This window comes from Carettochelys insculpta, chromosome 3 (assembly GCF_033958435.1).
Source record: "Carettochelys insculpta isolate YL-2023 chromosome 3, ASM3395843v1, whole genome shotgun sequence".
Classification (NCBI taxonomy): domain Eukaryota; kingdom Metazoa; phylum Chordata; order Testudines; family Carettochelyidae; genus Carettochelys; species Carettochelys insculpta.
In genome coordinates, this window is record NC_134139.1 from 202,992,371 (window position 1) to 203,018,857 (window position 26,487).

Below are 26,487 nucleotides of genomic sequence, written 5' to 3' on the forward strand. Positions count from 1 at the left end.
AGAGTAAGTGTTACAGAGCAAAAGAGGTGTCATAAACCACCATACAAGGGCATTACAGGTCTCTCCCTGTTCATCCTCCTATTTGCTTATGTGCCAAATACCTTCAGTGTTTTGGTGAAGGCGGAGTGGGGAAAACGCAAAGGAAGCTAACTGTTCAGACACATGCTAATGCCTGCTTAGGCCTGAGATCCTTTCAGAGCCAGCTGAGATAATTCCTTGTTCACAAAGATCCATTAGCAGTACCCAGCCCCAGAACCTATGTGACATATAAGTATGAGCTGATGATGTAGAGAAGTACCACCACTAATAAAAGTATAAGAAATGTGACTGCTTAGCTCTTACATACATGATGGTCAGATATGATGATGATGACAGAGAATACATGCCAAAAACAGTGATTAAACAAAAACATGAAACCTCTCATCAGGCCCCTTTTACCACCATCTCAAATCAGGAGTCCAGCAGGGCAACTAACTGAAGCAGGGTCAAGGACTTGCTTCACACTGGTTCTAACGCTTTGCAAGAGCAGGATAAGGAAAGGGGCTGGGTGCATTAAGATTTCAAAATAAATGACATGAGTTTTCAGAAAACAAACATTCCAGCTCAGAGAGTTTGTGATTTATACAATAAGACCCAGGGAGCTTTGCTCCTAATGGCAGGACTATTATGTGTCTGTTTTTTCCAGCCCCTAGGCATACATTAGTGATCGTCCCTCATACCAACAGACACTGGCTTCTGGGTACATTTATGTAGGAAGAGGTGGTCGGCCTCAAAGGCTGAACATGGTGGCTTTTTGTAAGCGCCTCTTCTGCGGAGGTCTACGAATGTTTTACAAATACAGCCTGTGAGAGAATCCTTTACTGAAAGTTGTGTTACCACTGGGGAGTTTGCCTGAAAAAAACCCATCCCAAATAAAGCACACACATATTCATGCCTTTTGACTTTCCATTCTGAAGAAACTCATTCTACCGGGGAAGAAGCCAATTCAGCCCATTCAAATTCAGGAGTTTGAGCCTCACCCCGAATAGAGCAATTTATGAGGTCTGGAGATGTTACACCATCAACTTATTTGAAACGCAAATTGATATTTATAACTAATAACATCCTGGTTAAACTAACCATGGGGCATCAATATGAACAGAGAACTGCAAGGGATAAGAAAATCTGACCGTGGTGACATCACTTCTAGACATGCGCCCCATGTGCATTTATAGTCCTATTATTGCTAGGGTTTCGAGTACTTACAATGAAAAGTCTTTATTTTTGGTGTTTTTATGACACTCAGCCATGCTAAATTCTTTCATCAAAAATAGGTAACACATTAGTGATTCCAGAGGGACAGAGTCCTCAAAGGACAGGATCTAAGCATACCGTATACTGGCAGAGTTTGCCTTTTTGTCCTTCTCTAGCAGCTGGATCATGCTTCTGCTGCTGCTTCAAACTTCATGGCCCTAGTCCCTTAGCTCAAGGTCCCAGCTACCATTCCCACTGATGCCCTCAATCAGGTGCATAGTTACAAAGTGGTCACTACTCACAGATGACCCTACTGCTGTTGCAGGTAGTCACCAGCTTTTTGCAAAGCTAGTCCTGGGAGCTGAGAAATCTGCCTGGGTCTAGCTGCCATGGTTTTGCTGATCAGCTAAGCTGATCATAGCTATGCATCAGCAAGTAAAGTCAACTTGCAAGTGTTCATTTATTTCATGAAATTACTCTACAGCAAGTCAACATTCTTAAGGTTGCTTGGCAACAGAAGAATAAAAGAAATTCTAGCAGCAGCAGCGTCAGCTCCAGCTGGGCACGAATGCTCTATGCTCTAATTCAATTTCCTTATCAGCTTCTTTGACATGTTTTCATATATTTGCTCATGTCTTCTCCAAACAACCGTTCAGCTGTTGTCCACGTGAACCAACCGGCAAGATGAAACGAGTCAGAAATCAAGCTACAGGCAACTTCCTTCCTTCTTCAGATAAACCACTTCCCAATCCAGATATTCTTTTGGTACTGAGTTAACTTGTCTCAAGCCAGTCTTATAAATGCAACTAAATAAGCCCTTTAGCTGCAGGCCGCTGTGGGCAGAACCACAGGAAGTCAGTACTCATGACCACAAGAGCTGGAACAAGGCACAATATGGAAAACCAGTGTGCAACTGCCTCACACAGGTCTACCACTGCCTTTCAGTCATGGCCTTCCTACTACTGCTGTCCTTGGCATGATAGAGCTTTGGCCTCACTGTCTTCTGAGAATGACAAACTGCCCAGCTCATGTCATTTGTGGGCCAAAGCAAGTCCTCAACGTGTCTCTCCAGTCTTGGAAAGCTCCACAAAACCAATCCCTGTATTTCATATAAGATCTGTGATCTCCTGCCCCTACTGACTTCAGAAGAAAAGGACACTCAGTACTTCATAGGAAGTACACAGCTTCTCACAGGGTTTAGCTCACAGAGTTCTGCATTACAGCCTCCAAAGTCTTTAAGTTTTCTGCCTAAGAGATGGAAAGCAAAGAGTAGGATTATATGGTCAACTTTTATCTTGGCAAAGGGTTAGCTGCAGGGAGTTTTAGTGTTCTGTACCAAGTCCCAAGTTGTTGAATATAGTTATTAGTGATCAGGAAAAGGGATAAGTAGCGAGGCAGCAAAATTGGCAGATGACTCAAAGTTATTTACATTAGTCAAGCCCAGACAGACATGTGAAGAACTTCAAGGAGACCTAACCAAGCTAAGTGAATGGGCGTCACGACACCAAATGTCATTCACCATTGATACATGAAGAGTAATGCACCCGAAAGGCAAAATTTAAAACGGGTGCAATCTATGTTAACTGTCAGCCCAAGAAAAGAACATGGGCATTACTGTAGACAGATCAATAAAAATCTCTGCTCAGTGTACAGCTGCAGTCAACAATGCCAACAAGAAGTTAAAAATATGAGGAGGGAGATGCAGAATAATGGAAGTATAATTCCTTTAAATAAATCAATGATGCAGCCTCATTTGCACACTGCACACATTGCTGGTCACCTCATCTCCAAAAGAACTGGAGGAGATTCAGGGAAGGCAACAAGTATAACCAAGGCCTTGAAAACCTCTTCCATATAGACAGACTGAAAAGATTAATAATCTGGAGAAGGGGGATGAGGAGCATTTGTTCTACCAGTCTCCTACAATGAGAACAAGGAGACATGCAATAATGTTAGGGTGGTAAATTCAAAAGGCAATAAAAGGAAATACTTTATTCACGCAACATGTAATTAAAAGGTAGAACTTACTGCCAATAGAAGTCACTGAAACCAAGAATTTAACAAGAATAAATAGGACTGGACAGTTATATCCAGGTCAAGAATATTCTGAGTTATCACAATTAAGGACAAAAACAATCTTGGAAGGAATAGTAGTAAACCATGTGCTTCAGGGGTCATGCTGGTGTCTAACTGGCAGATATCAGGAAGAGACCTATGTAGTTCTCTATGGGTTCTGAGCCATGTTGAAGACAACTCAATGGACCTTGGGTCTGATCCAATCTGACACTTCCTATGGTCATGTGTTTTCATTCCATTGGAAGGTGGGTGGTCCTGGGTCTGTGACTTCCTGTGATGTATTCCCTGCTGTGGAGTTGCCATTACAGCACTTCTTTTCCTTCACTAAGGATGAAACACATGGGTCTCTTCTGAAACCATCTTTAATATCATGCCACATTGATAGGAAAATGTGGCAACTGAGTAGCAATACCCTCCCTTCCTGGAGATGCCTGTAGCACAGTCTGGAGAGAAGGAATACCATGGTCTCCACTATTGTGCCAAAAGTACCATCAGGTGCCCAGCACACCAATTTTAATGCACTGCCTGAGCTGGGATCCTTACTCCTGAAGCTTTTTATACACCTTTCTATGAGCATCAGGGGATAGCGCAACCAAAGCCATTTTCAGCCATGAAATGCCAGCCTGCTCATTAATGTTGCCACTCAAAAGCAGCTTATTCTTCCCAAATTTTACAGAAAGCTATTTAGACCAACTTCCAGGGGAATATGGCCTTTGCACCAAACTCTACATAGCTTTACCTGGAGCTGGCAATTTAGTCTGACTAGATCCGTCTAGAAACAGGCACAGGAAAGCAAGGTCTGGTTGTTTCTTTTTTTTTTTTCCCCAATAATGCAGAAGTTTAAAAAAAAATACCCAGATTGTTTCAGACATTTACACTGAGGTGGGTTAACCGGGTTACCGTTCTGAGACACCATTGCAGGATTCCCCACCAGGTAAGCGGGATAAAGGAAAGGGGCTGGCACAGTATTGTCTGCCCTTTTCCAGGTACTGCAGTGAAGGTGGCAGCAACTTCAGTCTGGTTTTTCGGCACCAACATACATTGTAGTTGTGTTGGTCCCATGATGTTAGAGAGACAAGGGTGGCTGATCAACTTCTGTTGTTGAGAGACAAGCTTCCAAGCCTACACAGAGCTGAAGAAGATCTGTGTAAGTGTAACCCACACCCCTAGGTGTGGGTCACTGTCCCATGCAGTGACACCTAGACCACTTCACAAAGAATGAGTCTCCTCTACAGCCTAAGCTGACAGCCAGCTGGCTTTTAGCTCAGACTGTAGCAGCTCCTGCACTCAGCTCGCTCCAGAGCTCCCAAGTTCCAATGCCTGTGGGCAGCTACATAAAGCTTTAAAGCTTGACTCTCTCACCAATAAAAGATACTACCTCACCCACCTCGTCCTTGAAAACCAACATTAAATCACATTTTCTGTCCTTCTTGCTTGGAGAAAGCGAGGTGGGATTACTTCGCCCAACCCAGTCTGCATGGTACCACTGTCAGAACTGGTTTTCAAACCACAGGTCTGACCTTACCTCCCCTTTCCTAGAGTGAAATTCAGACACAAGGCCCATGTCCCATGTAAACCTTCTGAGCTGCACAGGGTAAATTTCATTTCTCTCAGTGCCCTTTGTGCTACATTTTTATATTGGTAGATCCCCCAGAAATTGCAGGCATAACCTAGTAGGGAGAGAAGGCCCAGGTCAATGGATCCCTGCAGGAGCACGTACCTGTATCGGGCTGGAAGGGGTTTGGTCCAGTTACTGTCCCCCTGCCCTGCTCTGACGGTAACCCGGAATGCGGACTGCTGCCATTCGTTGCAGGAAAATAAGCTGGCCTGAGCTGAACTGGCTCCACGGGGTCGCAGAACTCAAATGGGGACCGGCCAGCCTGCATGGCCTGCCCGCTGTTAATAGCTAGAGATTCATTAAATAATAAATAAGCATAATTCAGACAGCTTCCGAGGGCTCATTACAACATTACCAGTGCTTGACAAATTTTTCCTTCTAGCCAACAGCACTGAATTCAGTGACTCAGGAGGGCAAGAGGTTGCATTGGAGTGGGATTGGCCTATTCATGGCACCTGAGACTAGGGACCGACAGATGTGATGTCATCACCAAGAGGCCACCCCAGGGAATGCGTGCAAGCAAGGACATGCCACTGATCACAAGGGCCACTGATCAGCACTGGACAGCAAGGTGGTGTTGATTTAGTATTTCACCAGAAGGCAGGCAACCCGTGATACTCCACGTGGGTGCTGTAGGGAAAGGGACCGATGCCCTGATAATTGAATTGGGCAAGTGGAGAGATACCCAGGGTAGCTGCAACTAAAAGCCAGAGGGTCTGCAGGAGGCAGCTAGGTTTGACAGCATTTTCGTGCCTATGTATTGTCTGAAATAGGCAAGTCTTGAACCCCATTGCAAGACACAAACCTCGCTCTCCCTTCAGGTCATCATGTCGTAATTCACAGCTGCCCACTCACTTCAGTCAGAATGTCATGCAAGTACACAAGGCAGGACCTCACTTATCCTCACCAGGTGAGAGTCAATCCTGCTCAATGGGCCAGCGCTCAGGCTGAAGCAGGATTTAAGCCATGCCCATACTACAGAGGGCTGAATTTCAGCTGCCATTCACCAGTGGTCTCTATTCAGCTGTGACTTAATGGAAGAAGCCTGTAGTGGGGTCCCTTCACTATTCACCCTCTAGGTTCATCTACATAAATTTAGGTCAAGACTTAGGCTTGGTTTCACCCCTGCCCACAGGCCTTGCACAGGCTCAGTGTCAGTGCAATGACTCACTGCAAAGAAGAAGTGTGTTCTTCACAGCTCACCATTGTAACGCATGCATCTGTTTAACCCAACAGCACTATCTTCAAGGAAACTGGTTTCCTTGGGGCGTCTGGGCTCGGGTTACCCAGTCTTGCTGGGAAATATTACTGCACATTCCGGATTACAGGGGAAGTAGGTGTTGGAGTTTGAAAGACAGAGCTGGACACATCTCACCATGCACTCCTCCTCTTTGCCAATCTCCATTTCAGGCCTTTCTCCCAAAGACAATAAAACGCCCCCTTATCATACTCGTGTGACTACATTATAAATGCCCTAGTAGTCAGCTCCCTGAAGATGCTGTCCATTTGAGTCTTTAGAGTGGGAGTGCCTGGCATGCAAATAATAGGCTTGACTGATAAGTGGCTGTCTGATCTTGAGTTATTAATTCAGTGGAAAGGTGATGGGACAAATTGGTCAATGGCTGTGATTAGAGCTGACAGCTCCTTTTCAAACTGCCAGACATTCCCCCTAGTGTGGAAAGGCTCAGCATGGCTCTCTGATACATTTTGTCTCAGTGCAGCTATCACCTGGCCCAGTGCAGGATCTCCTGTGCAACTTGAGCTTCCACACAGCCGATACCCTGATCTGAGAGTCACAGGGTGGGCTCCTGAGTCAGATAATCTACGCTGCCTAAGGCGCATGTAACGCACCACCAAGTCCCCCTCTAGCGGCTGGTCCCGCTGACTACAACAACCTCGTCGGTTTATTTTGGTGCTGGAGGTCTCTTGTCCAAGGTGACAGACAACTGACTGGTGGGTGTGTAGAGTTCAGGCCTCCAGAGCAGAATTTTGCTCCAGCTTACAACACTGCTCTTCTTCCTCATACAATGGGATTTTTTACCCTTTTAAGGATGCCAAACCTACATAAGACTGACCATAGTGGGGTCCAGCTCACCCAGTGTCCTGTATCAATGCCGTGTGCTTCAGAAGGAATGAACAAAACAGGGCAGTTATCTAGCAATCCATCCCTTGTCGTCTAGTCCTGGCCTCTGACAGTCAGAGATTTTGGAACACCCGGAGCACAGGGTTATCTCACTGTCCATTTTGGCTAATAGCCTCATGGAGGATAGGCCCACGAATGGTTCTCTAATGCTTTTCCAAGCCCAGTTACACTTTTGGTCTTCACAACTGTCCCAGCCAACAGGTCCTACAGATACATTGTGTGTGGCAGGAAGAATTCCTTCCTTCCGTTTGTTGGCAACTTGCTGCCTGTTACTTTTGTTGATGACCCCTAGTTCTCGTGTTACGTGAGAGGTAAATAACACATTTACTTTCTCCACCTCCCTACATGATTTTACCAATCTTTTAGCATATACGCCATTAAGCCACCTCTTTTCTAAACTGAATAGTCCCAGTCTTTTTAATATCCCTTCGTGGGGAACCTGTTCCATATCCGTAATCATTTCTGTTACTCTTTCTTGTACTTTTTCCAATTCTAATAGATTTTTTTGCCAGGGAGTGACCAAAACCACATAGACTGTTCAATGTGGGTGTATAATGGATTTAGGTAGTGGCATTATAGTATTTTCTGTACTATTATCTATCTTTTTACTCACGTTGCTAACACTCTTACCTTTGTTGATTACCACCTCACATCAAGCCCATGTTTTCCAGAAACCTATCCACAATGACTCCAAGATCTCATTCTTGAGTAGCAACAACTAACTGATACTCCATCATTTTGTAGGTATAGTTGGGATTATGTCTTCCAGTGTTCACCACTATTCATTTATCAGCACCAGATTTAATCTCCCATTTTGTTACTCAATCATCCAACTTTGTGAGCTCTGTTTGTTACTCTTTGCAGTCTGTTTCGGACACAACTGTCTTAAGTAATTTTGCATTGTCTGTCAACTTTGCCATCTCATTCTTCACCCCATTTTCCAGATCATTTACGAGTATGTTGAACACCACTGGTCCCCTACAGATTCATGGGGGAACCTTGCTTTTTTACTTATTTCCACTGTGAAAACTGACTATTCCTACCCTGTGTTCCCTATTTTTTAGCCAATTACTGATCTTTGCTTAAGGGCCTTTGGTGAAAGACCCTGCCAAAGGCATTCTGAAAGTCCAAGTACACAAATAAGAATGTGGGGTCAGATTTTCAAGTGCTCAGAACTCACTACAGCACTACGGGCAGATTTTGAGAGCTCAGGATGTTTCGTCCATATTGGGAGCTGAAATCTTTAGAAAACCCGGCCATTTGTTTTGGGCACTGAGCTCTTCTGATGATTTAGCACCAGCCATGGATGACAAGCACTTTTGAAAATCTGGCTTTTGTGCTCAGTAGGTACTATTGTGCTATACATGTAATTGTGTAGAGTTCTGTTAGCATTGTTAAGCCATCTTCTCACTTGGGCTGTCAGTAGTTCATTTTCTCACTTAAGGTAAGCTTGGCATAACTGATTATAGCACTTTAATAGTGCTGAGAAGAACTTGTCAAATTGGTGTTCCCTCCTTCACTGCAGCTACCGCTACTCTGGCTCTTTAGCCTGAGATCACCCTTGCACATGTTCGATGATGCCTTCAAAAACTGTAATAGATTGAGGAGGCATGATTTACCTTTACAACACTGTATCATGTTCATGTGTGTCTCTGATAACTCTGCTCTGTACCATTGTTTCAACCAATTTGTATGATACTGAAGTCAGACTTGCAGGCTGTCTGAAATCGCCAAGATCACCTCTAGACCCTTTTTCGAAAAATGGGTGTTACATTAGCTATCTTCTAGTTATCTAGTACAGAGACTGATTTAAGCAACAGGTTACATACCACAATTAGTAGTTTGGTAATGTCATATGCGAGTTCCTTCAGAACTCCTGGATGAATACCATCTGGCCCTGCTAACTTATTACATTTAGTTTATCAATTTGCTCCAAAACTTCCTCCATGGACACCCAAAACTAGAGTCCTATGAAAACAACCCAGGCTGTTCATTTATCCACTTCCTGACAAACCTACTTTGTGGGCTTTGTCCTGATTTCTGCAAGAGACAGCAGAGCCAGCCAACAGCTTCCTTATCTCTATTTGCTGAATAAGTGATGTGTGGATTATCCATCCCAGGGCAGAATGTTAAATAGCAGCTAATTGGTTTATGCGTGGGATTATTCTGCCCACCATTAGTTTTCTTTTCAGAATTCCCCTCCCACGCCCTCTCCTGCTCCCTCTTTCAGACAGTCCTGTAGATTAGCAAAAATCTGCACCTCCATTTTAAAGACTCAATGGAATTCTGAGTGACAAGATAAATGTATTCATCTCACTTGTGGCGAATTGGTGGATGCAACACGCACAACTCGGTTTCAGCCAAACCTCAGCATGAAAACCCAGTATAGGTAAGCCCCCATGAAGCTGGAATCTGCTTACATGCTATACACTGGGACTGCAAAGGGGAGTATTTCACAGAACTGAAGCTAATAGGGGAGGTCAGCCTCAGTTCAATGAAATCTATGAGAAGGAATACAAACAGTGTTCCCGGGGAAAGGGAGGCCATGAGTCCTAAGTAAAAGCACCGGTTTATTGTACTTTCACTGCAAAGAGCTGGAAATTGGGGCTTTACTAAAGTTGTTTAGTGCTGCCTCACCTCTGAAAATCAGGCCATTTATTCAGGTATCTAAAAAAGAACGTGGGTGATCAAATTCTGGGCACCCAAATTGATAGTGATGCTTCAAAACCACATGCAGAAACCAACTCCTTATTGAGCTTGGACTCCCCAACTCCTAATTTTTGAAGGAATGTGTCTCTGTCCTCTTATTCACACCTGTCATGGCTGTTTGAAATCCAAACACAGATCAGCCAGGGAACAAAGCTTTAAGGTACAAAACACACAAAACTAACACCTTGTCCCTCACAGTCCACTGCAATGACAAGAGATTGAACCTTCCCCTGAAATATTGGCAACAGTCTTGTGGCTTAGCAAGAGGGAGAAGAGTTATTAGCACTGACACTTACTATTAAGTGCCATTGGCGTTCTTGCTGCAGCGCTGGGCTGGAGAGGGGCTGTCAGAATCTCAGGTTTGACCGCAACGCCAACCATGCTGCTTTCAGTTCGCTCTGTCCCACACAAGCCCTGTAACTGGGCTGCTTTCTCCAGTGGCGGCAGCAGCTGGTCCAGCTGGTCGAGGTCAGCAACAATCTAACACCAGAAACAAGAGCACAGAACAGTCATCAAGCTTCTTTGGGCAGCACAATCTCTTTATGCACAGGATAAAAATTCAGAAACTGATGTGAAGGCCTCTGTTGGAAGTATTTCTGTGTACCCTTGGTCACAGGAAAGCAGCAGCACAGAAACTAGGCCTGATTCACCAGCATGTTACCTCCTGGCTTTTGACTGCCGATTGCCACTGATTTCAGCAGATTTTCCCCTGTGAAGCTGGGACATGGGACAATCAGGCCCCTAGCTTCTAGAATGAGCCTAGAGCATTACACAGAAGGTGCAGAATCAACATCTTGAGTATGAGATGCCACCATTTCATGTCCATTAGGTAGCCAGAGCCACCCAGAAAGGGGCAGCACACTCTGCCAACACATGCAGAGACAGATGGTCTTGTGGTTACAGCACTGACTAGGACTCAGGAAAGCTGGGTTCAATGCTTGACTGCCACCAGCTTCCTGTGCGACCTTGTGTAAGCCTCCCATGTGCCTCGACTCCCTGCCTGTAAAATGGGGAAGATGCTTCCTTTCCCCACCCTGTGTCAGTCTTGTCTATTTAGACTGCAAACTGTTCAGGGCAGCAGCAACACTCTCTCACTACATCTGTACAATATGGAACACAATGAAGACCTGATCTCAGTGGAGGCTTCTAGGCACCACAATACGACAAATTATTAATGGGTTGCACAGGCATTGGCTCAAATGGCCTCTGGATAACTACGGCCATTTAGCAGGAAATAATTTGCTCTGTTAATATGCATACATTTACACAGACTTAAAAAAATGGCCTATCCTGAAAAACGCAAGATACTCTGCAGAACAGCCCTCCAAACCTCTACGTATACATTTGCCCAGGGCAAGTAATTATTCTTGACAGACTAGTAATATATCATTTAGCTTTTCTAATCTTCATCATGGCAAAGAACAGGAGAGTAGATGTTTGGCCTGGGGACCCGACTCAATGGGGGAAGTCACCAAGGAAGCAAGTTGCACCGGGGATAGCCTGGAGATCTTGGTAAGCAATAGCTTGGGATTAAAAGGACAAAGCAAAATTAGATTTGGGTTTTAAAAAAAATTATCCCAAGTGAAGTCAAGTTTTTGAAAATCTCAATCCAAGAACACATTTAAACATGCTCCCACAAAAGCCAGAAAAGAGCATGTGTGTTGAGTGACATACGCATTTACAGGCAATTCCCTTCCAGATGATTAGCCTGAAATACCTTTGCATTTGACTGACAGCTGCAGAGAATTAAGTGTAAGTCACAGTGAGGGTTAGCATACAGTTGGCTGATTAGCTGGGACACAAGGTTGGAGCTGACAGGCCCTATGCCTATGATAAATAGAACCAGATTTACCAATGGCCTGGGGTATATAAACATCTGTGCATTTCACAAAGGAGTCAATATGTCAACAATGCTATGGAGAAATCAGCTGAGAGCTGTAACTGCAGCTCCAACCAGGGAAAGGTTCCTTTGCCTGGAGGGCTGCTCACTTTGGGGCAGCTCAGGCCTGGCCTCATTCTTGTGCTGCTCTGCAAAATGGACATGAGCTTCTTAAAAGACCTGCCTTCTTGAGTAGCCTGGCCCTAGCAACAGTGAACCTTGGCAAGTGTCTACAGTGTGTTGATACAGGTTACACCTCCTGGATCCAGCACCTTTGGCACCTCAGAGGTCCCAAATGAGGGATTTTGCCAGACCAGCAAAGGTTAATGCCCCACAGTCCTTGGCTGATCCTCACTGGCCCTTGGCCCCAGCCCCAGCGCTTCAGCTCCTTGGGGCTGTTGGGGAATGCCATCACTCCAGCCCCAGTCCCCCTGTGGGGCTGCCAGGGACACTGCCTCTGGCCCCAGCCTCTCTGCCTCCTTCCCCCACAAGCTGACTGCTGCTTGCCCTCCTACCCTGGCTCTCTGGTCTAGGAACATCCCTGGCGATAAGTCTAACATCAGTACCAGGCAAATTAGTAGAAACAATAGTAAAGAATAAAATTGCAAGGCACGTAGAAGAGCACAAATTGTTGGGCAAAAGTCAGCATGGTTTCTGCAGAGGGAAGTCGTGTCTAACTAATCTATTAGAATTCTTTGAAGGGGTTAATAAACATGCGAACAAGGGGCACCCAGTGGACATAATATACCTAGATTTCCAGAAAGCCTTTGACATGGTCCCACACCAAAGGCTTTTATGTAAATTAGGCGGTCATGGGATAAGAGGAAAGATCCTTTCATGGATCGGGAATTGGTTAAAAGGCAGAAAACAAAGGGTTGGAATAAATGGTAAATTTTCACAATGGAGGGGGGTGGTGTTCCCCAGGGGTCAGTCCTAGGACTGATCCTGTTCAACTTGTTCATCAATGATCTAGAAAATGAGGTAAGCAGTGAGGTGGCAAAGTTTGCAGATGACACCAAGTTGTTCAGGACAGTCAAAACCAGAAGGGATTTTGAAGAACTACAAAAAGATCTCAGCAAACTGAGTGACTGGGCAGCAAAATGGCAAATGAAATTTAATGTGGGTAAGTGTAAGGTAATGCACATTGGAAAAAATAACCCAAATTACACGTACAACATGATGGGGTCAAATTTAGCTACAACAGATCAGGAAAGGGATCTTGGAGTTATAGTGGATAGCTCTCTGAAGACATCCACGCAGTGTGCAGCGGCAGTTAGTAAAGCAGATAGGATGTTAGGAATTATTAAAAAAGGTATAGATAATAAGAGAAAAGATATCATACTTCCCCTATATAAAACTATGGTACGCCCACATCTTGAGTACTGCGTGCAGATGTGGTCTCCTCACCTCAAAAAAGATATATTGGCATTAGAAAAGGTTCAGAAAAGGGAGACTAAGATGATTAGGGGTTTGGAATGGGTCCCATATGGGGAGAGGCTAGAGAGACTGGGACTTTTCAGTCTGGAAAAGAGGCGATTGAGGGGCGATATGATAGAGGTATATAAAATCATGAATGGTGTGGAGAAAGTGAATATAGAAAAATTATTTACCTCTTCCCATAATACAAGAACTAGGGGACACCAAATGAAATTGATGGGTAGTAGGTTCAAAACTAATAAAAGGAAATTTTTCTTCACACAGCACACAGTCAACCTGTGGAACTCCTTGCCGGAGGAGGCTGTGAAGGCCAGGACTCTATTAGGGTTTAAAAAAGAGCTTGATAAATTTTTGCAGGTTAGGTCCATAAATGGCTATTAGCCAGGGGTAAAGTATGGTGCCCTAGCCTTCAGTACAAGGGCAGGAGATGGATGGCAGGAGATAAATCACTTGATCATTGTCTTCTGTTCTCCTTCTCTGGGGCACCTGGCACTGGCCACTGTCGGCAGACGGGATACTGGGCTGGATGGACCTTTGGTCTGACCCAGTATGGCCGTTCTTATGTTCTTACCAGAGGGTGCTGGTTTTAGGAGGTGCAACCTGAAGAGTGTTCGAAGGAAACAGCCTTTCTGGGTATGTTTACGCTGTAAGAAGACACCTTCAGCTGTCCCAATGGACTCTGGCTCATGGGGCTCAGTCTAAGAAGCTGTTTAAACATGGTGCAGACATTTGGGCCTGGGCTCCAGCACCATGTAAGGTGGGAAGGTCTCATGACTCAGTCTCCAGCCTGAATGTCTGCAGTGTAGTTAAAGAGTCCCTTAGCTCAAGCCCCAGGAGCACGTCAGGTGGCATGGGCCAGCCAGGGGTGTGTCTCTGCAGTATAGGAACTAATGCCAGGGAAGCCCTCCCGCAAGCTGCAGGGATGGCAGGACATGGTTTCCTAGTCAGAATAACATTCAGATCCCTCTTGCAAACAAGGGTCAGGTAGTTCCTTCTCTCTTTTTATGGACACATAGAAGTTACAAACACTTAGTCTTCCTCCTCCCTGGTGATGAAACCACCTACAAGCTCTCATATGAGCGCTTAGAGCCCATAAGACACTGGGAAGACTGGGCAGCCTTTCCTAGTAACCGCTAAACTTTCTCCCATTCAGATGCAGAAAGGCCCAGGCCAGACAGCAAGTGGCGCAAAAGACCTCAGCTGTCGCCGTCAAGTGAGCAGCCCGAGACCACTGAATAAGTTTAGAAACACTGCAACTGTAAGAGGAAATCAGACTCATGGCACATCTAGTCCAGCATCCTGTCTCCATGAGTGACCACCAGCAGCCGCTTAAGAGGAAGGTTGATGCTTTGCTTCCTGCGACAGGAATTTATGCGAAAGTGCCTCCTGCATCCCCATTTGGTTAAAACAATATTAATCCAGGACCCGAAGGAGGATGCGTGGGCCCTCCCTAGGAGGTGCACACCTTGGTGCCATGCGAGAACAGAACATTGGTGTTTCATACCACCAATCCCTCATGAAATGGCAGGCTTGTCTCCTGCAGCTAGGCCCTTTGTAAGGAGGAAACAGCCTTGATGAAGTGCTGCTGCTTCTCCTCAGCATGAGCACAAGATTATCGTTCTCCACGGAACCAACTTAAAAACTTATTTCCATATTTATTCAAGTACTGCAAGAAGACAGCACCGCTCTGCTTAGATTATGTCTCTCTCATCACTGACACGATTTCATTCATTTATCTCAACCCGCAACAATGGGATAAGAGAAGAAATGTACTCTGAGTATCAGGGGGTAGCCATGTTAGTTTGCATCTGCAAAAATAACGAGAAATCCTGTGGCATCTTATGGACAAAGAGATTTTTTGGAGCATAAACTTTCATTGCACATCATGATGCATCTGAAGAAGTGGGACTTCGCCCATGAAAGCTTAAGCTCCGACAGATCTGTTAGTCTGTAAGGTGCCACAGGATTTCTTGTTGTTTTTACTCGAAGATGGGAAAGCACTGAAAAACACAAATCACATCAGGGCTGTACCATAAGAAAAGGAGACACTACTGGACCACGGAAAGCAGAAGACGGTGGTTGTGTTCTTATAACCAACCGTTCAACTGTTAGTAGTCTTTACCACAATATTCACAAGTAATGCTGTACTATATACACTGGTGAGACACTGAGCATTCTGTGCTGCATGACAGAGAAAGAGTTCTCTTCACAGATGTTCAACGGAGGCTCACATTTGAACCTTACTCTAGGGTCACTTAAGCATCTAGACAGTTAGGGATTTTATTATAATGTTTCTGTGATAGAATGAGTACTTACTCTGCCCACAGTATTGTGAAGACTAAAGAATGTTTATGAAACACTTTAAGGACAATAAATATGATGATTTACAATGGCCTGTCCACCCATTAACTTCAGGCTGTGTATGTTATCCATCACGCTTTAAGCCCAGAGTCCTTAGGAAAGGAACATCTTTATCAACATCATCTCTCCCACTAACTGAGACAATAAAATTCAGGAAATGGAGCCTCAGCAGTGCCTCTGCAAGAGGAATATAATTCTCATTCCTCACAGAAATATTCCTTCCTGAAACAACAGATTTTCTTGAATGATTTATTGGGGTTTGGTCCTGCTCTGAGGAGGAAGTTGGATTAAATGATCTCCTGAGGGGTCTTCCAACCCTAATCTTCTATGATTCTTTAGCACACAAGATTGCTAGAAGTCTTGCAACACAAGAAATAAATGTAGCCAGCTGTTTAGTACCACACACATGTATGGGACGCTTGCAAACTGTAGCGCAGGGAGACTTTTTAACAGGACAGACATAAGCTCTTTTCCGTGTTCTACCTTTTGTTTTGTGTGTGTGTGTATAAACTTTACAGTGAACATGTAAGACCTGTGGCACGGAGAAAAGAAAAGGAAAGCTATGAGACCGGTTACACTGCCCAGGCAGCATGGAAAGAGATGGCAATTGAAGCAGGGAGAGAGGGGTGTGAAGGGGTAGTAAACCCAGCGTGCACATTTTACTTTAGGAACTTAACAACTTGGGCCATATCGGGTACAGCAGACCCTCACCTCACGTGGAGTTCGTGTTCTTGTGCAACCCCACATAAGTCAAATTTTGCATAACTCGTGGGAGCCAGGAAATTGACCAGCACAGCAGCACTCATCAGTTTCCTGTCTCCTGTGAGTGTCCAGCAGCTGAGAGCCTGGCTCTGGGTTGCCAGCTGCTCACTGGAAAGGGGAAACTGACTAGCCCTGCTGCACTGGTCAGTTCCCCACTCCTGTCAGCAGTGGCAGCCTGACTCTCCCCCGCCTCAGAGGAGCGGTTTCCCCATTTCTGTCAGTGTCAGCAGCCACTCCTGTCAGTGGCGGCAGCTGAGAGTCAGTGTAGTAGCGCTGGTCAGTTTCTCCACCACTTATTTAGAGTGGTGGGGAGGTGGTGGCTGGCTCCTGGCTGCCTGCCATGCACAGGAGCCAGGAAACTGACCAGCGCTGCTGTGCTGGTCATTTTCCCAGCTCCCCTAAGTGGCAGACAGCCCGAGCCAGGCACCAGCTCCCCACCACCCTGAGTCATATTAACCCGAGATACACACAACTTGGGTGTGCGTATCTCAGGGTTCTACTGTATTCAGATAGGCCCCTGCAGTTCCCATCAACTTCAATCAGAGCATCTGGTCTCCACCTGAAAGATAATCTGTGATCTGAAAAACACATCAGACAATGATAGACTGAAAAAGCTCAGTGTTTACTGAAAAGAAGGGTAAGTGATGACTTGATCTGAGTCTATAAAGTATCTATGCAAGAAGACACCTAATTCTACAGGCCATTTAATCTAACAGAATAAGAGGCAATGGCTGGAAGTAGAATTCAAAAACGTTCGCCTGGAAATGCTAAGCAATTTTTTAACAGTGAGGATAATTAACTACTGGAACAGACAATCAAGGGAGGTACTAATTTAAAAGATTAACTGATGGAGAATTTAAGGCGGAATGTCCATCTAAAAGGCATGCCCCTGCTCAACCACAAACTGTTGGGTTAGAAACAGGAATCAATGGGCCTGCAGGAGACTGGACTAGATTAGGGTGCGTAAAGTGGGGAGTGTATGAAATTCTGTAAAGGAGGGGTGCAACACAGTCGGCTGCTGGGTCTCAGGCTCATCCATCTCATTAAAAATGTCGAAATATGTTACTGTTTTTATATTTGGTGCATTCACATTTATCTACTGATTAATAAATGCTACATACTTATTTTCTTACACATGCCAAAAAGGTCTTTTTTCCATATGAACATAATCGAAACTTCCATCGGCTTGGATTACATTAGACACACTTGGGGAGGGCGGGGTGGGTGGGCGGACAGGTGGAGAGGTGTTGAAAATTGGAGCCCAAGGAAAAATGTTTGCTCACCCCAGGACTAGATGACCATAAGAGTTCTTTCTGGCCTGAAAATCTGTGCTGTCGGTGTAACTTATCTTGCTTAGAGGGGTATTTTTTCACACCTTTGAACAACATATATTACACTGATAGAAATGCTAGTGTAGACATAGCCTAAATGCATTCGGCCAAGTCTTTCTACAGTCACACACGCAGCGTTCATGCTAACTCCGGAGGACGTGGTATCCCCGGATGGAATCTGGGCCTTTGACACCAGCATCTTTTCCCCTTAGAAACTTAAACTTGCTTAAATCAGTCTTCTAGTGTTGACGTATACAGTGTTGTTGGCAGAAGCTCTGTGTCTTCTTGGAGGTGCTTTAATTATGTTGACAAGAGAGCTCTCTCACTGACAAAGCTTTGCCTCTCCAAGCTCACTAGTGTAGGCATGGCTTTAGTTCACAGCATCTAACTTTACCTTCAGTCTAAGCAGTATTCTGGATCGGTAACTTATTTAGAAGCAGTGCAGACTGAATCAGTACCTGGAGGAGGTGTACCTTGAAGTTGCAACAAGAAGCCTTCATGCATCAGGGTCAACATAATGAGGTAAAGCCCTTTTTAAAATAGCTAATATAATTATCTCGTTAATAACAGTTTGTTTCCAGCCACCAGTCCTGGCTCTCAGTGTTCTGTGCTGTGATTTAGCTGTAATTTACCCCTAAATGTCTTCTAGAAGCCTTGTCAGCATTGGAAGTGTTGGTAATGCTGCCAGACAATATTGACATCCTGTGGTACAGCAAATTCTGTTGTTCAGCTCCAGTCAAATCCCCAGGGTGCCAGACCAGAGAGGTTCAACCCGTATTTTGAAAATTCAGTTCATCCATTGGCTGTGGACAGACTTCAGAATCTTGGCATTTATAATGAAGTCTCCCAGCCCTTCTGATTCCAAGACAGGTTTGGTGCATAAACTAAACTGCTTCTCAGGGTACTGCCTCTGCACCCAAGTGGAGTGAACAGTAGCACTGGGAAGTGGTTATCCCCCTGTACTCCTGCTCTTGTCCCCTCAAGTCTCTTAATGCTGAGGTTTAATTATGGTCCCCTAAATGACATCAATGAGTTTGTTATGCAACATATTGCCAGTATGGAAAGGGACATTATAGGGGATAGATGGCAAGGCTGGTATCTTAGGCTTCGCCAATGTTACCTAACTTACAAATTAATCAGCTGAAGAGACGCAGTGAAAGACTGGGGGGCGGGATAGCTCAGTGGATAGAGCACTGGCCTGGTAAACCCAGAGCTCAAGCCTGGAGGGGCCTTTCAAGGTTCTCGGGCAGGTTAGGTTTAAAAAGAAAGAAGTTGGTCTGGGGTGGTGATAGGTCCTGCTGGGAGGGCAGAGGACTGGACTTGATGACCTCTCAAGGTCTCTTCCAGTTCTATGAGCTGTGTATCTCTCCATGTTTAACAAATTCTGCCATACCAATAGGTCTTACCAATAAATCAAAGAGGGTAGTTATGAAAGTGAACTTACCAATGAAAAAATCTATTTGGAAGGTGAAGCCTTGGAAAACATTAATCTTCCATGGGTAGTATCAGTTGCAAATCTGGTCACTGCATGTTTGAGGTAAAATCCAGAATAGGAAAAATAAGGGCTGTACTTCAATAATGCCATATACTATGGAAGTCCAAATTAATTAGCAACAACATTAAGCTAAAAATTGTAAGCAGGAACGTCCCACGGATCCTCCTACATTGAGCAGGGTCCTAAACGCTCCAGTGCAAAACTAAGTAACCGTCAACGTAGGTGTCTGCACAGAATATTCAAAGTAAACAGAATTAAGCAACTAAGTGGCCCTAGAGAGGGCAAAGCTACCTACAGTGATACAAGCAGAATGGAAGAAAAGATGGATGTACTTGGGATATCTACTAAGCTCACCCAATAAGAAACAACCCAAAGACGCATTTCTCCGGCAACCCCAGACAAAAGATAGAGAGGCCATCCGATAGAGGCCCCCAGCAGCAAAGTAATGAATGGACCGGCATTACTATATCTGAACATGAAAGACTTGAACAAATGAGCCCAGGACAAGAATGACAGGAGCCATTTGACTTCTGCTGTATGCAGCGGAGGGTGCAGTAAGATGATGAAATGCCAATACACAATCATTTCTGTAGAGATCAATGTACTAAACATTCAGCTAAGGCACTTGTCCACAGACTGAATGCATCACATATATCCTGCTAAAGAGAAAGGTTCAGCCCTTTGCACAAAGAGAAGGGTCCGCAAGCAGGTGATAAATATCTTTAAAACAAATACAAAGTGAAAAGGGCGGAACGGCACTCCCTGGTTATTTTTGTTGTCTATCCCCCAATTGCACTGCGAGCAACTCCCAGTCTCTGTTTAATCCTTGGTTAATGGAGTCAAGTTTGCAAATGAATTGCAGCTCAGAGATTTCTCTCTCCATTTGATTTTTGAAATTTCTTTGTTTCAGACCTGTCACCCTTAAATCTGCCCCTGAGATTCCAGGGAGACTGAGTGTTCACCCACCGGTTTCTGTACATTACCATTCCTGATGTCTGATTTATGTCCATTTATCCTTTTATGGAGGACTGTCCAGTCTGGCCAATGTAAACTACACTGGGGCATTGCTGGCACATGATGGCATATATTATATTAGTAAATGTGCAGAAGCCAGTGGGTGAACACTTCAATCTCCCTGGACACTCAGGGGCAGATTTAAGGGTGACAGGTCTGAAACAAAGAAATTTCAAAAATCAAATGGAGAGAGAAATCTCTGAGCTGCAATTCATTTGCAAATTTGACTCCATTAACCAAGGATTAAACAGAGACTGGGAGTGGCTCGCAGCTTACAAAACCGGCTTCTCTGCCCTGGGCGTTAATATCTCCCCATTATACTCTGACAAAGGCTCACATCCCCGTCTGATCTAACTTGTTTTCTCCTCTTTTGATAAGTACTACTGATACTGGGCCATTTCCACCTTGCTGAATAGACCTTGTCAGCTCTGACCCTCCCTTTCACCGGGACCCCACTCTTTAAATACCCTCTGAAACCACCCCCCGCCTCCACTCATGCATCTGATGAAGCGGGTCTTTGCCCACAGAAGCTTATGCTCCAAAATATCTGTTCGTCTATAAGGTGCTACAAGACTTCTTGTGGTTCACAATATGAATGTTAATGTTCATAAGAGAATGATCATCATCCCCACTAGGACTCAGTGAGCATTGAAACAGATTGAACCTTTTACGGGTACTAAAGAGCTGCACATTCTACTGCATATTCATTCACTCATTCACATTTGCTATAATGAAATGGTTGTGTTTTAAAGGGGGTGCTGGCCGAAAAGCCTGTTACTGTGAGTTCATGCAGGATTTTGCTGGGTTTCAGGAGAACCTGGCCAAGCAGCAGCAAATTCACGAAGTGAAGTTAAATACTTCCAGAGCGTTAGCTCAGTTGAACAAGTTAATGCTTCCTGAATGATGATTTTGTTTTAAATGATATCATGTAATAAAGAGTAAGCACATCAGAAAATATAAAATAAATTCAACAAAATTTATTTTTCCCCCTTTCTGAGGATAATCTGTCTTCCTGACTTCAGTGTAATTCCCTGACAGAACCTTTAGTACAAAGAGAGGAAAGCACTACTATAAATCCACTTCCAAGGACATGAAATAATGACGACATATCATTTGATTTCTTTACACAGTTAATAAGCTGCTGAAGTTTCCCTGACCATTTTTTCAGAATTGGGGTCCCTCATTCCCAGCCAAATTCCATGCTAGATCACTACATTCTGCCCACCCAAAATTACCACTGGAGACACCCACACTTCCTGACCTAAGCTGTTGGGTATTGTAATTGTACACTCGTCAGCAGCTGGTGGTGACTTCTTCCCATTAGACATGTTTTCTAGGTAGTTTATATGCCAGTGAGGAAAGTGCTTCATGGTGCTAAACGGAAAAAAGATGAATGTAGGTAAAAGATCACAAATGTTTGTGCCCAGGAACAGAAGTTTGTATCCTTTCCTTTGCCAAGTCTAACGTGGTTTCCTCCTGCAGAGCCAGGACTCAAACTTAGAATTCTTGAGTTGTAGGGCCTTAACTATATTTCACTGCTTCCTTAGGGCACCAGTGGGAGGGACAGCTCTGTGATGGCATGGGATAGAATGAGTCGTCTTCGAAAAAAAACAAAAAACAAAAACACACACCCTTGGATTCCACCAAAAACATCAAACTCTGCTCAAAGACCCTAGACTGACAAGATACAGGATTTCTTCTAGCCCTGCTTCTGCACAATGGGTAGCCCGAAGTGCAGAAGCAATTACTTTACTTACAGCTGATGAGATTAATTTAATTTATAGAAGCCTGTGGTGGCATTTAAATGATATACCCCCAGCTCCTCCTGAACTCCAAGAAGTTGCTACCTCTTTGGCACAATAGGCACTGTCGAGCCTGCAGGCCCTTCGCCGCATAAGATGTACAAAAAGAAGCTGTGAGTGCACTTTTAAGTCAGGACGAGTTGCCTCTCAGTTGCAAATACAAAAACTAATGTGCTGCAGATTTCCCAGCAGGCTGGAAAGTGCTGAAGTATAGTGCTCTCCTAATGCTTCCCTTGATAGCGCAACTCTGCAGAGCCAAATTACATCCCATTCATGTTGCTACCGTTAAGCTTACAAGAGGATTTTCATTATAAACCCAACTTTCTGGCGTTTGCAGCTTAACCCTACAAGCTCCCTCCGGCCTGAAATGGAAGTAGATGAGGGTCTGAGGTTGGGAGCAAGGCCTTTTCCTTATTAAAGCAGACTCCGGCTCAGACGCCGACGAAAGAAAGTGGGCTGTTTATTAAGTGAGTGGTTTCCGTGTGCTTTTTAGCTGTCCAAACACTCCATACCAACTAGAAAGGCTCATTGTCATTTTAGCTGGAGCCCGAATAGTCCCTTCTATTTCCCAGCAGCACCTTCCATGCCAACCACCATCCTCAGTCAGGCAGCACTCAGTAGGACTTGGGCTGCGTGGGTTAAATCCTGCCCCACTGCAGCCAGCTGGGAGTGTTACCATTGATTTCAGTGAGTGCCGCAGCAGACCCCACGTGACGTTCACTACTGCACGAGTCCCTCCCTCTTGCTCAGTGCAACGGCACTACTGGAGTGCCGTATCTCTTTTAATCCCTTCTTTGCCTTTAAAGATCGTGGGCTAATCGATTTGGAACACTGGCCCTTCTTGACAGCAGAACCGCAAATGGAAAAAGAATGAAGTCAGCCAGCACCGTCATCTGAGACGTGTGATATAAAGCGATGGGGGCAGCCTCGTGCCAAAGAGATGGCAGAACCCTCTGCTACTGACAGCATGTAATACAGAAAGGCATAGGCTGGAGCAAGACAGATTTTCAAAGCAAAAACAGATCTCTTCAGAGAAGTGACTACAGATGACAACTGTCAAGGTAAGAAAATAAATTGCCCTAGAGCCGTGGTCCCTGATTTTATTTGGCCACAGAACCCTTTTAAACATGAAAGAATTTTATGGAACCCCATTCCCAGGCTCTACCACCGCCCCAGCCCCCACCTCCAGGCTTTACCTGCCTCAGCACCTCAGCCCCCAAATCCACCCCCATCCCCAAGCTTTATCCTGCATTCCACAAATCTGCCCCCAAATCGCCAGGCTTAACCTCTCTCAACCCCAAATGCATCCCCCTATGCCCAGGCTTAGCCCCTCTCAGCCCCAAACCCATCCCCCTATCCCCAGGCTTAGTCCCTCTCAGCCCCAAACCAATTCCCCTATCCCCAGGCTTAACCCCCTCTCAGCCCCAAACCCATTCCCTTATCCCCAGGCTTAACCCCCTCTCAGCCCCAAACCCATTCCCTTATCCCCAGGCTTAACCCCCTCTCAGCCCCAAACCCACCCCCTTATCCCCAGGCTTAACCCCCTCTCAGCCCCAAACCCACTCCCTTATCCCCAGGCTTAACCCCCTCTCAGCCCCAAACCCACCCCCTTATCCCCAGGCTTAGCCCCTCTCAGCCCCAAACCCATCTCCCTATCCCCAGATTTAACCCCTCTCAGCCCCAAACCTGTCCCCCTATCCCCAGATTTAACCCCTCTCAGCCTCAAACCCGTCTCCCTATCCCCAGGCTTAACCCTTCTCAGCCCCAAACCCGTCCCCCTATCTCCAAGCTTAGCCCCTCTCAGCCCCAAACCCATCTCCCTATCCCCAGGCTTAGCCCCTTTCAGCCCCAAACCTGTCCCCCATCCCCAGATTTAACCCCTCTCAACCCCAAACCTGTCCCCCTATCCCCAGATTTAACCCTCCTCAGCCCCAAACCCGTCCCCCTATCCCCAGATTTAACCCTCTTCAGCCCCAAACCCGTCCCTCTATCCCCAGGCTTATCCCCTCTCAGCCCCAAACCCGTCCCCCTATCCCCAGATTTAACACCTCTCAGCCCCAAACCCGTCCCCCTATCCCCAGATTTAACCCCTCTCAACCCCAAACCCGTCCCTCTATCCCCAGATTTAACCCTCCTCAGCCCCAAACCTATCCCCCTATCCCCAGATTTAACCCTCTTCAGCCCCAAACCCGTCCCTCTATCCCCAGGCTTATCCCCTCTCAGCCCCAAATCCGTCCCTCTATCCCCAGGCTTATCCCCTCTCAGCCCCAAATCCATCCCCCCATCCCAGGCTTAACCCCTCTCAGCCCCAAACCCCTTCCCCTATCCCCAGGCTTAACCCCCTCTCAGCCTCAAACCCACCCCCTATCTCCAGGCTTAGCCCCTCTCACCCCAAACCCATCTTCCTATCCCCAGATTTAACCCCTCTCAGCCCCAAACCCCTTCCCCTATCCCCAGGCTTAATCCTCTCTCAGCCTCAAACCCATCCCCCTATCTCCAGGTTCAGCCCCTCTCAGCCCCAAACCCATCCCCCTATCCCTGGGTTTAACACTCTCAGCTTCAAACCCGTCCCCCCACCCTCACGCTTAACTCCTGTCAGCCCCAAACCTGCCCCGGGACTAACCCATTTGTGGTGCTGGCTGGGGAGCCTATGCCACGCGACCACTTGCCCCCAGTGGAAGGAAGGCTGGAGTGGAGGTGTTCCGCTGGTGGGAATGAGCTGAGCCATGTCCACCAGAGGGGTGTGGCCACTCGTAGGGGGGTGAGCGAGGGGCTCTCTGCGGCTCCCTGCCCTGCTGCTGCTGGAATAACGGAACTAAAGTCAGTTGGTTTAATGTCCGGACCCCTCCTGCCTCCCTGCCAGCTGCTAAAGCTACTACCTTTACTTCTGGTGTTTCAGCTGTGGCAGGGCATGAAGCCACAGAGGATTTTCTTGTGGAACCCTTATTTTCACTTTGTGAAACCCTGGGGTTCCACTGAACACCATTTGGGAAACACTCCCCAGCAGGCCCGGAGCCTTTGTTCTAGTTCCGGACCCCACTCCCCGCTCCTGCACTTTTACCAGGAGTCTCACAATACTTAGAATCTTTCACAAAGCCTCAGCTCCTGAAGAGCAGTTGATTCCATCAGCCTCTCAGCTTTCTTCCTCTGAAATAAGATTCTAGCCCTTCAGGCTGCAAGAAAAGCCAGGAAATAGGATCAGAGGGTAATTTAAAGGCTCAGAAACCAGAAGGGAAATAAAAAGATAACATTTATTGTTTTAAAAGTTCATAATTTTAAGCTGTGTAGTGTAGACAAGGCCTATGAACAACCGTGGTAGCTAACAGTGTTATCGCATCAGCTGACTAGTCTGGCACACAGTTCTCTTCTTGTAACCAGGTTGCTGCAACCTGGACTCTATGCTTTTATTTTCCCAGATATTAGCACAGTTGAACAGTGCAACAGGGCTGATAAGCAAACTTTGCTGGGCAGTGAGGAAGCTTGACATTGTAACACAGTCAAAGGCGCATGAGGCTGTACATGAAACATAGCAGGGCCAGAATGACAGAAAAATTAGTAATGCATTGCTGTGTGTTTTGGTTGCTCTTGTCTCTGTATGTAGGCTGTACCTCTTCCATGACCAAAGCATGATATTTCCCACCTGCAGGCATCACAACATAGGTGCTAAACAAAACCCTGCGGCAGGTCAGACAGCGCCCTGCAACTCTCTAAAGTTCCTGGACAAAGCAGGTAGTTGCAAAAAGCTCTACCATGTTTAGTCACCATCTAAAAGAGCTAATGCTCTTTCCAAAACAGATACATCTTAATCGGTGTCTTCCCTAGTCTAGAGGCAATTTATGTTAATCTTGCGGGCTGAGTCTGAATAGAAGAGAAACATCTAAGGTATCAAAGGAGCAAGCAATACCAGTCGGAATATTTTATAATAAGGTAGAAAGAGTTAGATTCCCTCTTGATGATGGGATAACTGACTGAGGCTCCCAAGTGAATGGAGCCCTTAACCTTATTAAGAGGCTTACTGTGTATTTGAGGCTTTCAGAGCCTTCTGTGTTATTCATGCAAACTCAGCAGCCCTGTGTGACACAGTCAGCAAGTAGGCTACCAGGCTTGCTCCTAACGTCGCACTCTCTATACTCTTTGCATAGAAAGGATTAAGCAGCCTTATCCATGTTACCATCTCCCCTGGCTTTCAAAAATAAGAAATCTCTTCTATTCATAGCCACCTGTAATGAATATTTGTACTCTCAAATCTCTGTCACTGGGATCTGTGACTGGATTATTCAATGTAATAATACTTTTAGGATAAGTAAAAGACCCTTATAATTGCTAAGCCCAGCCAACAAGTAGGCAGCAGATTGAAAATTTCCCAGTACATGAGCCCTGAATAGGCCTACCGGTGCTGGATATAAAGGGTTTTTTCACTCAGCAAAGGAGGAATGGCCTCTAAATGGCTTCTCTCCCCTCAGCCTCACCATCAGCATTTGAAGAATGTTCCATCACACTGTGATAAACCTCCTTTAAGCTTTCTTTCCTCTCCCATCATTGCTGCTTCTCAGCATGTCCATGTGCAAAAAGAAATTTTGAACTGTCTCCCGGAGGTAATTACGATACTGAGGCACCTAACTGTTTA

General features: G+C 45.6%; 1 protein-coding gene across 9 annotated transcripts in view; it reads right to left on the bottom strand.

Moving 5' to 3' along the window:
- The window catches only part of NCOA1 (nuclear receptor coactivator 1), a 381,969-nt gene that overhangs the window by 28,834 nt on the left and 326,648 nt on the right, over positions 1-26,487 (bottom strand). For 6 of the 9 annotated variants that reach the window (XM_074991446.1, XM_074991443.1, XM_074991444.1 and 3 more), the window contains 2 exons: positions 10,076-10,259; positions 5,030-5,215 (listed from right to left, as the gene is read on the bottom strand). In XM_074991446.1, coding sequence (XP_074847547.1) covers positions 5,030-5,215; positions 10,076-10,259 — 370 coding nt within the window. The remainder of the gene's footprint in view (positions 1-5,029; positions 5,216-10,075; positions 10,260-26,487) is intronic. The other 3 variants (XM_074991450.1, XM_074991449.1, XM_074991451.1) reach the window with 1 other exon arrangement.